Source organism: Anguilla rostrata, chromosome 6, assembly GCF_018555375.3.
Source record: "Anguilla rostrata isolate EN2019 chromosome 6, ASM1855537v3, whole genome shotgun sequence".
NCBI lineage: Eukaryota > Metazoa > Chordata > Actinopteri > Anguilliformes > Anguillidae > Anguilla > Anguilla rostrata.
In genome coordinates, this window is record NC_057938.1 from 34,760,777 (window position 1) to 34,773,377 (window position 12,601).

The following is a 12,601-nucleotide window of genomic DNA, read 5'->3' on the forward strand; positions in this document are numbered from 1 at the left end:
CAGGCATAACCCCACACGCTGTCCAACACACATTTTATAACACACTGTCCCACACACTCTTCTCCATTCTTTCTCACAATGCCCGTACATGCTATCCAACGTGTGTTTCCCATACGATTTCTAGCACACTGCAGAAATCTATTTCAAACAACATTCTCCACACTATCACTCACATTTCACAAAACAGTCCCACACACAGTCCTAGATACAGTCATGCACATGGTTCAACATGCAGTCCTACATACAGTCATGCACATGGTTCAACACACAGTCCTAGATACAGTCATACACATCTCAACACAGTCCCAGATACAGACATACACACTGTTCAACAAACTGTCCCAGATACAATCATACACACAGTCCCATACCCAGTCCCAGGTATAGTCATACACATGGTAAAACACCCTGTCCCAGATATTGTCTCATACATTTTCTCAGACACTGTCCCATACACTGTGCAAAACACACTCCACCACACTGTCCCAGAGTCTGCCCAGCCTTGCCCTGCATAATGCCTGCATATTCCCAAACCTGGGTTTTAATCAGACCAGACAAACTGGTTCTCCCCCCCTTCACCTTGTCCATGTGAGTCTACAGTATCTGCCTCTGGGTAAACCTGCCGGGCGCTGTCTGCTTGTAGTCATAATGTTCTCTCTTTCTCTCTCTCTCAAAGAGTAACATGCTCAGCGCATGCTTGGTTTGGTTTGACTCTAAAAGTTTATGAGTATACGACTGGACAAATTTTCTCTATACATATTACTCTATCAGTTTGCTTTTAAAATGTACTGGGAATATACAAACACACACAGGTACTCTCTCACATACATACAAACATACACCCACACCCACACACACACCTACACAGCAAGAGAGAGAGCTAGGGAACAGGGTTTTTAACCAGGAAGTTGCAGTTCAGTCCCTGATGTGACATTGTGGTTGTTCCCCTGACTAAGGCACTCAATATAATTTGCATTAGGCCTAACTATCCATCAGAATAACTGGATGATGTGTAAAATGACAGCTATGTAGGTCAACTGAATAGAGGTGTCGTTATTTCACTGCACACATCCAAAAATAATGGATGTCAAAAGTAAGATAAGAGGGCCCTAGCAGGCGGTACAAGACAGGCTATGCTATACCTCGCATTTTTCCTTGAACTTCAGTTATCCAGATTTGTTTTATGTACGATCAACGGATATGTATTTAATGTGACGATTCAAGCTCATCAGACCATATGCATATGCAAATTTCACATGACTGCTTTGTGAGAATCTCATGCCGTCAATAGTTTCTGTTTACATGGAACACAGAAAACATAGTTACGAGGAGGGACAGATCGTTAAACTGAGTCACGAGGAAAAAATGAACTCTATGTTCAGTAAGTTTTGTTTTAGGCCTACCTGTTCCTGTGCTGGAAACTGTATGTCGAGAATAGGAGGTTACGGTCTGGTCAGTACAAAGGCACAGCAAAGAAAATGATTAGTCTATAAATTAACGAACGGTGGGCAGGACAGAATGTGCTCAAATCTGCTCAACACGAAACAGATTTGCGAGCGATTACATCACACACTTCTGCTATGAATTAACTGGATTAGACCCTCTATAAAATTGCGTATAATATCAGAACTGTGAGAAAACACAGTGGGAAAACTATGGGAAAACACAGAATTGATTTAATTGATTTTAATTTGGATTTAAAGTTGAGCATGTATTTTCATTTTAGCTAACATGCTATCGTTTCCAATGATGGATCGAACTGTAATTTTCAACCAACTGGTAAAACCCCATATGTAGCCACAGGTAGCCATATCACCATAACAGCATGTGTGAGAAATAACTCGAAATCAGTTTAAAATAAGTTAATAATTTATTGGAAAGGATAATCTTCAGCATTCAGTTAAAATGAGCATCCCTGCAAGGGATGTTGATATTTGCTGCAATGGGCCTTTGTATAACTGCAATTAATCTTATGACCCGTGTCTTGACACCTCAGCAACGTGGAAGGCCCTGAACTTCACACACCATTGAAGTAGGATACGATGCAGGTGAACAACACGCAGAAACTGGACAACATAGCAGTTTCTTTTTTCAAATGCACTGTTCTTCAATGATGTACGGATATTTCATCAAATGGCACCTTTTCTATGCGCTATGTATATATGCACTTATCAAAAAGTTTTCGTGAAATACTTAAATGCGTCTTGAAGTATAGCCTCGGTGTATCTGTAGGTCCTATGTCCCCATCGAAATCAACGAACAAGACAGTTTCGTGAAGGGTAATATATAACCTATAGCCTAGGTATAATAAACACAACTAAGATTGATCATGTTTCTAAAATAAGTTCACTATAAAATGTATAATATTCAATGAGTCACGGTCCCATGCAATTCACCACAATATATCTTAATTCATAGTTATTTATAGGGAATGTATGCACAATTTAAAGGCTATGATTTAATTATCTTTAAAAAAAATCGTCGAATGTTTTGTAATTAGCCTATAATCCATTGCTGTAATGTAGATTGTATAGATAGATACAATACAATATATAGTCTATAATATTGCACATTCCTTCAATGGGAGAGATCAGTTTACATTACTGTCGGCTTTAAGAGTATATTTGCAATTTCAGGGGAAAAATCGCTTTTATATTAGTGAAACACGACAAGTATTAAAACTGCAATATTAGACCAAAATTGTATCAAAATGTGTAGACTAAAACGACCCCGAACTTATGATTCTGTTTAATTTTTGTTGTCTGTGTATTTGGTTTTGTAGTGCCTTCCTGTTATTATGATTTACAATTCTGATTTGTCATGTAAAACAAAATATAAACTGAAATGCCTGAATGTCCCATGCTTGAAAAACATGCACCGCAAGACAGAGTATTTTATCGCTGCTCTTGTTGTAGTATTTGTAGTAATTGTGTTTTGTTTTGCTTTGCTTTGTTTTTGTTTGGGCTTGCGTTTTTAAAATCTGTTGTGTTTGTTCGTTTTATTTACTTTTCATTTATTTTTTGGCATTGCAGATTTAGCTCTGAAAACATACATTTTCAGAAATCCTTCATACCCTATTCAATGAGATGCAGCTGTGACATTTTCGGTGTTGTTTAGGCTATACGCAGAATTGTGTGTGTTTCTGATGAATAAAGATAGTTACTGCCTTCATATGGTATCCAGCTTTGGTGTGAATAGCTTGCATTTCATGCACAGTGTGCACACTGCAATTACAAGCAGGCCTACATGCGTTTTAAGAGGCTGCATTGTAATATGCTAGAATCAACAGAAATGTTCAGTTTTCATTTCTAAAATGAATCTTGGTCAGAAGTAGACATTTAAAGTGCTTATTAGATTGCCATGGCATCATGCCTTAACACTGTCTTAAAGAAATAAAGATTTTACACTCACCACGTAAGGCCTATCTTTCTCATAGCAATACGCAACTAAAATATTTTATTTTTCTTACTGTTTGTTTCACTATATATTCTTGTATACACATACGTTATAAATTTTGTGCTGACACGTTTTCTCTATTTTTTAAGTTTTAAACATCTTTATGAACTACTTCCTGACCTAATAAAGAATTCCAAAAACAGAAGAAAAAGTAAACGCAGAATATAAGAAAAACATTCAATCGCATGCTGTTATTAATTTGTATTCGTTTTTTTTTCTTTCCATCTTCTTAAAATCTTCAAATCACAAAGCCGATATCAAATGTGGATAACCTACACTTAACGAATAAACATAAAACGTGCGACCGTCAAATATGCATGTATTACAGCCGCGGACATAGGCTATCTTTGAAGTGTGAAAAAGCTCACTTGTAAAGAGACACAATAAACTCAAATAAATGCAATACTTTTTGCTGTTTTTCTTCGGACATGCATGCTTAACGAGGAACACTTACGCTTTATCCTCTCTCTGGGTGACAGTGTCAAGTGCTGTGGATTTCCCTGCTTGCGACGGGACATTGCCCCAGCATTTACACTCGCATCGCGCGGAGACCTGCAGTTGGACGAATCGGCTTGGTTCCCCGTTTTCTTTTTCTTTTTTGCACTCCCTTCCCAAACTTTTCTCTGGACCTCCTCGAAACTGGCAGTGAGCTCTTCTTGGGTGGCCAGTCGGAGAAATCAGGTTTGATGGGCTTCCTTTCTACGGCAGTGCCCTGTGCCAAGCGTCTATGTCCACGCTTGTCCTCTTGCTGACCGGACCTTGGTTAGCCCGGCCTCACCTCCAAAAAGTACGACCATCTGATAAAGAGTGACTTTCCAGGAACAAAACGCACGGAAACACCCCCAGTGTTTCACTCCGGTGAGTGGCAGTGGTAAAAAGACCACAGTTAGGTATCTGCGCTTCCTCTCAGCGATTAAAATGAGATGCCCTTAGCGGCGCACTGACAACAGGGGAACTCAGTCAATGCCTCTGTCCAGTCCGTGGCTCTGGTTGTGACGGTCAGAATTTCTTCCAAAAAATAAAAAATTAATTGTTTGAAAATAACGTGAAAATCATGTCCTCTTCGACGTTCGCGTTTGGCAATTGATGAGTGCCTCAGTCTGTTTTGGCACTGGCGCGTGGAATGCCAACCCTTGGCGCGTGCCCCCCTTGTTTGGCACTAAAGAGACTGGGGACAGGGACTGCCCATCTTTTTCAGATGAAACAGGACGTGCTGGCTCTTTTCCTTTCTTTACATGTGAAGATGGCGGAGTCCTGTGTCTCCGGGAGCTCTCCGCGTGTGTGTGGCTAGGGTTGCCTCTGTACAGTGGGATAAAATTCAAGTTCAAGTACGGACGTGACGTTAAGTCTACAGTGTGAAAGAAATATTGGAGACGGGGAGCCTGTAAGAGCACTGGGGGCGACTAGTGGTGGCGCTTCACAACGGATCACCACATCTGTGTGGGGAGAAATACAGCGAGCGCACACGAACACCGCGCGCCCCTGCCGGTGCCAAAGAGCGCACTGTTAGTGGTGTAGCGTTCACTAACAGAATACGTTCTACTGACAAGCCACACATATCCTTCATTTAGAAGTCACCTAGTAAAGAGGTTTCAACATGCAATGCATGAAATTTGATTGGGGCATGTCAAAGAAGAAGAAGAAAAGAAACAGTTCAGGCGATAAATGGCCTATTCATATGCAATTGTCCGGACACGGACCTTTTTTCACGTTCAACTAGGCAACTTGCATGTTTTATGCAGTGCAGAGAAGTCGGCGGTGTTTTGCATTACTCCGTAACGACAAGCCGCGGATTTACATATTGGGGACGTTTTTTGGTAGTCAACTTTAGCGTAACTGGCCTACGGTCAATAATAGGCCTACCCATGGAAATCGTAGCCGGTGTTATCCTTTGATCATCGGCTGCTGTCTTGTTGCGTCCCATATTCACCTTGCACATGGAGTTGGCGCGCATGCGTTTGTGCGTGCCTAACACGTCCTTACCATAGTCACTGAAATCTATTTTCATTTAATCAACTCGGACAAAAACAAAATGCGATGCTGTCGTAACAGTGGTAGTTATTTAAAACATCTAATAAAAACATGACAGCGCGCATGCAATTGAGGCTATTGTGAGTTAATAGGGCAATGATATTAGAAATGTTGAAACGGACATTTTTGCCCTTCGCCAAAACATGTTGGCCTACAGAACCAGCGAAAGACTACAATAAAGAACTTCTTTAAGCCATGCTTTGCTGTTTAAAGAAGTAGCCTACCTCAACAGGTCAGAGCTACCATATTAAGAGAATGAATGGCCCCTGTGCTTGCAGCAATGGTAAAAATTAAAAGACAAATAAACTTGAGCAATGGGTCACGATGATCCATTGAAACAAAACTCTGTGTAAGGTGGTAACGTGGGGGAGTGTCATATTTGTGCTTATTCCATTTATTCTAATATTATATGTAAGCATAATGCACCATGAGTGTTAGAGTGTTACAGGGTGAGGCCCCATATGAGCCACTTAAACATGTCAGTCATTTTAGGACAGGCAATAAAATTAGACCATTTTCAGTTTAATGCTTCAGGTTAATGATTTGTTTCTAAGTCAAATCATCATGGACTGGGATGAATTGTGAGTTAAGGGTGGGGCTTGGCTGAGGAGTTTGGGCATATGGGGGAGATGCTGGGCGATGGGGGTGAGAGTTGAGAAGCAGATGTTTGGGGAGAGGAATTTCTCCATGGTGCTGATAAGTCCGCGCTGGTCAGCGACATCAGACTGATCTAATTGGTGGCTAGCTCCTCTTTCATCACCCTTGTTTCCAGGAGCACACTCAGGTGACCTAGCTCATGTGAAGTCAGTGGTAGAAATCAAATGGAATCTTCTCAATTGGCTGCATGCTGAAGTAATTACTAAACTCTGACCCCCCAGGCAAAAACCCCGTCACAATACCCATGAGTTTATAGGAGCAGACACACTATCAGTTTACCCTGCCGGCTGACGGAACGCTCAGAGAGTGGCCACTGCCTGTGGTCGACGCATCCTCAAGTGCCGACTCCGAAATAGGCCTATCCAGGATTACGCCCCGCGTGGACTGCCGTTCTCGTCTGTCTCGCCAGGAGATCAGAGGCTGCGGCTTCCCCAGGTGCTCGCGCATGTGACACACTCTCCGAGAACTGTAGGACCCCGGGGCGGTAGTTCGGTTTGCATTAATTGATTCATTTGACTGCTTCTCCGTTTATTTCCCATGCATCCCGTAGCTACCTAACGCTCCTCACCCTCACGCCAGGGGAAACACTCGGCGGGTAAACCGGGCTTCCGCAAACCTCAGCCAGTAGCATCCGTGAGTTAGAACTGAACAAAAGGCAGCACTCCTCCGTCGCCCAAACGATATTATTTCCACGCATACTGCAGAACACACGTATTTTTTCGTAGAATGAGTGCCCTAAACGCTACTCTCAATATATAAGACTATGATTTAAACGTGTGTCTTATTTCGTATCAAGACACAAATAGGTTACTAAACAAGAAAACAATTAAATTGCCTTTAACGGTAAATCGCTGACTATGTTAATGCGTAGAGTTAACCCAGTGATAGTGTTGCGAAGGTAATCCGTGGGCCCTTGTCCTGTGTAACGGCGGACAGGCTGGTGCAATTGACTTTTTTCTCTGTTCAGAAATTATGGATGCAGTTGGACTTCTGGCTTTCTTTCTTTTCTTAATTAGGAAGTAATGAGAATCAGAACGTATTTACCTTCAGTGTGTCCACAGTCCAAAATTGCGCTGCTAGCTTCAGCTGTTCTTGTGTGGAACGAGCGAGAAAAACTCAGAAAAATAGATGTGCATCAATATTTGCGTGTAATGGGAGGCAGTGAGAACATAATAATTGTGTATAACAATAATCATTTATATTACGTTCTGAGAGCTCTCAGTTATTTTTGTAGGACTGCATGTGCGCCTAGAGTTTCTAGGTTCTGTTCATTTGAAACGCGCGTGCGTAATATGCTGTCTTCATAATGTGTGACTTACAATGTATTGTGGTTTATTCCATTCATTGGTGACAGTGATTGTCTTCAGAGTGCGTGTGAGTGTGTGTGTGTGTGTGTGTGTGTGTATGTATTTCAGTTTTAAGGAACCGATAACAGACTGGAGTTTAACCTTTCTTTATTATGCAAGAGCACCCCCTGCTGACCGGCAGCCATCACGTGTAAATTGTAGCCCAGCAAGTTTGATCCTCCTGCACATTAATGTTGTGAGCAACAGAGACTGATAATATTACTGTGCTCCAACTAAATCAATAAAGTGAGCTCAGAATTTAAAGTGATTAATAGAGTTCTAGTATAATTGATGCATTTATTTTCTTTATACGCACTTTTATCAAAGAAAACAAACAATTAAAATGTGATTGTGATTATTACTTTGTACAATTAGTTATTAATGAGTGTTTTTTTTTTAATGAAAAGGAATTCCAAAACCATTGCATATACACAATATAAAACTGATAAATCATCGATGTGTTTGCTTGAACAGAATCGAATAACTGAATATATTCGTATTGAATGTTGCTTCTCACTCACTTGTAACCCCTGCTTTGGTCACACAGTACATTTTCACTTTGCTAATTTGAATGCAAATTTTGAGAATCACCTACAGATAAATCAGGGAGTGAGGGTTAGCACAGGTCAGAAGGTGGGTTTCCACCTGCAGTCCTGAAATGCCTGACATTGGTGGGCTGAACATGGATAAACTCCCAGTGCCACTTGGGCATAGGGTGAATTAAAAAGGATGAGTCTGCATGTTGCAGTAAGGTTGTCCCAAACTCAGTCCAAATTGTAAGATAATTGAAGATAAGTCACCATTCACACATTTCTCTTTCTCTTCTGAGTGTCAGACACAGTGGAGGCATTTGTATCAGGCACAAAATTAGAAACAGTTGAAGCATTCTGTTAGCCATGAACCTCTCACATCACTGCATGTGATGAAACAATTCAAAAGATTTTGAGAAAAATACAAGTGTTATATACAGTGGAATAATTACAAGCGCTATCTTAAGACCAGTACTCTGATTCCTTGTGGCAAGGCTATGGGGACCTCAGGGGAATTCTTTTTTTCTTTAACAAAATGTCATATTTTTTTTCACATGCATTCACACAAATACACACACATTTGTATGCACACACTCACTCACCTAGTCAGAAACTCACAAATATACACTTGCATAGGCATACATAAACACTGACAAACTCACTCTGACACATGTACACTCATACTGTACGTAATATTCACACTCTCAGTCACATAGACAAATACACCTACATTCTCTCACACACACACACGTGTGAAGCCACTCACAGACATGTACATTCCCGATAAGCATACACATGCACAGACACACACACACACACACAGTGAGCACAATTATTAACAGAATGAATCACAGTAAATTATGGTAAATCCAACAGCACATTACTTCCAATTAATTCCATTCCAATGGTTTTCTTGTTGATTTATTTGTATGGTCTTCCCACAATGCTTTGCCCTAAAACAGGCTAGGCTCAAGCTGTGCAAGTTGAATCAAATCAAATCAATTTTATTTATATAGTGCTTTTTACAGACAACTGTCACGAAGATGCTTTACAGAGTGGCAGAAAAAAAGCAAAAACAGAACAAGAGCAAAAACAGACCAAGAACCAAGCAAAAACCAAGGAAAAATCAGGCCTGAACCCCCAAATAGCAATCACATGGGGTAAAAAAAAAAAACTCCCAAGGGGGAGTTGAATTCAAATGAAGTTGAACACATGGAGCCTCTGCCTAACTGACAGAGCATCTAGTCAATGACCCCCTTCCATGTCCGCTCCCAGCTACCAGACAATCACAGAAAACCCCCAAGCTTGATTCCCTCTCCCATTAGACCTGTCACTGGATAAATTATGTATGCTGTGTTTTCACTGTTGCAAAATAATGTTTCCAGTTGGCTAAAATATGATTAAAAATTGAAACAATACTTCCTGAAAAAAAGAATGTCTGAACAATGAAAGGCATGCTCTTTAGAGGGCCAATTTAGACTGTGATCTATTTGCTTTTTAAAAACCTTTCTCTGATTTTGAATCGAAACTATTACCGCAGAATAAATCGAGCAGCCGAACGGGCCTGGTGTTTTAAATAGCTTCCTGTACTGTACGCCATTTATTGCATTCACTTGCATTTTATGTTTGAGAACTTTAAATGATGCCGTGGCTCCAAGTGTCTGCATCTGAAGAGTGTATTAACGCAAGCTAACGGACATGACAAACCCTCATGTAGATCCCCTTCCACCTTTAGCAGATAGTGTCACCCAGGTGCAGTTGTGTATGACTGGTGACCCTGGTTGATTTATTTGATTGATTGACTGACTTTCACACACACTCCTTTTTTTGAGACTTGGATCACTACCACAATGATCACATATAATTCTGCATTTTCCAGTTCTTTCTTGTTTGTCTTTTCTTTTTTTGAGATGCCTGATCACGACAACCGTTTATCTGGTCACGCTATGCAACCCTGCCCCAGCTACCCCGGTCTGTCAACCCTCACTTCCCCCAACCATCCTTTCCCTGCGGCTCCTCAATAATACATGGTCACTTCCATTCCAGGCCAACTGCTGCCATTGGGCCGGGCCATTCTCATGCAACTGAGCAGCGACGGTCTCAACGTGCTATGTGCAAACATGGAAAATGTTTTAAAACTTCAGCATTGCTTCTGCAAAGATAGCAGGCCTTGTTCCTGACCTGGGTCCTGTTCAGACTGCAGAGTGGTCTGCTCTGTGTGCGTTAGACAAGGGGCAATACACTAAACATACATAACCTCTCCAAAGGATGGGGCATACAAGACCTAGTATGTGTGAAAAAGTATCTATACTTCAATATGAAAATAAATAGAATTTGGAATAAAGAATATGCATAATAACATTGTAGATATACGAGTTGTTTCAACAGTTATAAATAATAATAAGATATGTATACATGAAATTGCCAAGAGTCAATACATTTTTTTTTTGCATCACATAGCATGCATATCACTTGCTGAATTTAAAATTTCCTAAGATCCCCACTTTTCCCTCTATTAAACTTACATTGCACACAATCTGTAGGGTCTAGTTTCTGAACAGTATATTATAAAGACAATTTCTGTTTCAATTATCATTACTGAGCATCCAACATGAAGTACTAAGTACTATTTGCACAATTTTTTAACTATATGAACAAGGAGCATTTGAGAAGAATGCAGTGTCCTGTCCCTAATAAAATGTTGTGTATGGTGCATCCGGCTAATGCATTTGTCCACAGTGACATAGGCCAAGGTCTGGAATGCACTTCATGACTGTGCTAGCGCAGATAGTCACCGAAAACCACTCTGCAATGCCTAATTGGCAACAGTATTATAGGGGACAGGGGGATTCACTTGGCAGGCTTTCCATGTTATCCATCAACAGAAATTGTTAAATGGAATTCAGAATGAACAATAACTCTTACCAGTGACATCATGCCTTTACAGTTCACTGCATGAATATAGATAAAACTGTACTGTACACTGCACATTATGTCCAACACTTTCTGAAGGTACTATTTTATACTGGTTGAGAGGACATCCACATTGTGACCACTAGCCTACCAATTGGTAAGCTAATTTTGAATGAAGCTAAGCCATATAGGTCAATGGTACTGTTTTGAAAAACACAATGTTACAAAGCACTGATATTAGATAGTTCAAGTTAGAGTGTTGTGACATCTAACTGGTCAGATAAAATGCAATGGAATTACAGACCACTTCTGGTATCATAATACCTAACTAATCACAAGGTCATTAAGAGTACAGACACATTAATGTGCCATTTGTTTACAAGGATAGCTTATTCCAGTTTAGCACTGAAAGTGGAAAATTAACCCTGCTTTGATGAACACCTATTCCATAATCCTTAAAACCTACTGTAGAAGCCACAAGAAGGGTGGATGAGCCACTAGCAATTATTATTATTATTATTATTATTATTATTTGCATTCGCACCTAAATAGTCAGTTCTCCTCGGCAAAAAACATAATACTGATTTTGTGAAACGCTGAATACCAATTTCACCTCACATTTTTTAATTCTGCCAGCTCACTCTTTCATTAAATGTTTAATAATATTTGCTGTGAATGAATTTGAAGCGAGTTTAAAATTCAACATAAATATGCTACCTAACCTGTGTAAGGGACTATATACTGTAAATCAAACATCCATGATAAAAAACAATGAGGTATGCAAGCGAAGAAGACATTGGGTGATATTTGTAAATAGTTTCACAATAGGATTTTCCACTTCATCCAGGGGTCATTGTATATTAATAAATGCGCAGTGAATTATTCATGTGTTGGATTACTTTTTGCTGGCGCATCCCAGGCCTCTCCTGTAAACATTCTCTGGCTTTCAGGCGTGACACGTTTAATCCTAACAGCACTGGACATTTGCTGGGCCACAGTAGAGAGCCCTCGACCCGCAGCATTGCCCACTGCAATAATGCATTCAGGAATTTAAGGCATACATGGAACGAATCAATAATGAATGCGTAATTTCACATTTTAATTCCAGCGAATTAAATGATTCAGGACATTGTTTCTTGTATAACTTTACAATGTGGCTGGTGGGTTTAGAAGACAGAACGGCGAAAAGATGCTGTGCGATATATCGGTGTTTTTAAAGTTAGGAAAGGGAAAGAGCATGTTAAGACTTCATAAGCTTTTCAGGGGGTAAGCACTCAAGACCTCAGTGTCGAGACCTGAAAAGCCATAGAGTGTTTCATATAGTCTAATATGCCGAACTATGTCCATAAACCTCCGAAGCATGAAATCAAATCTAAATATAAATGTACAAATTTATCAAAATAATATATGTTTATAATATGGTAATACACACACATACCGTAATACTCTCACTTACATAGTCACATCCAAACCTAGACACCCACTCAGTTCATTAGATGGACACACACACACGCACACACACACACACACTTGGACATGCACACATCAGCTCATTTTATGAGATGTGCACAAACACATCCACTCAACTCAATGACCATACTCTAATCTCCATACTCTAAATAAGCCACGCATGTAACCTATGGGGACCTGTGTGATTACACTGCTGCA

General features: G+C 40.2%; 1 protein-coding gene across 1 annotated transcript in view; it reads right to left on the bottom strand.

Annotated features, from left to right (window-relative positions):
- The window catches only part of LOC135257000 (B-cell lymphoma/leukemia 11B-like), a 42,167-nt gene extending 37,344 nt beyond the window's left edge, over positions 1–4,823 (bottom strand). Inside the window, exon 1 of the mRNA XM_064339325.1 lies at positions 3,911–4,823. Coding sequence (XP_064195395.1) covers positions 3,911–3,974 — 64 coding nt within the window. The 5' untranslated portion in view covers positions 3,975–4,823. The remainder of the gene's footprint in view (positions 1–3,910) is intronic.
- Between the last annotated feature and the right edge of the window lie 7,778 nt (positions 4,824–12,601).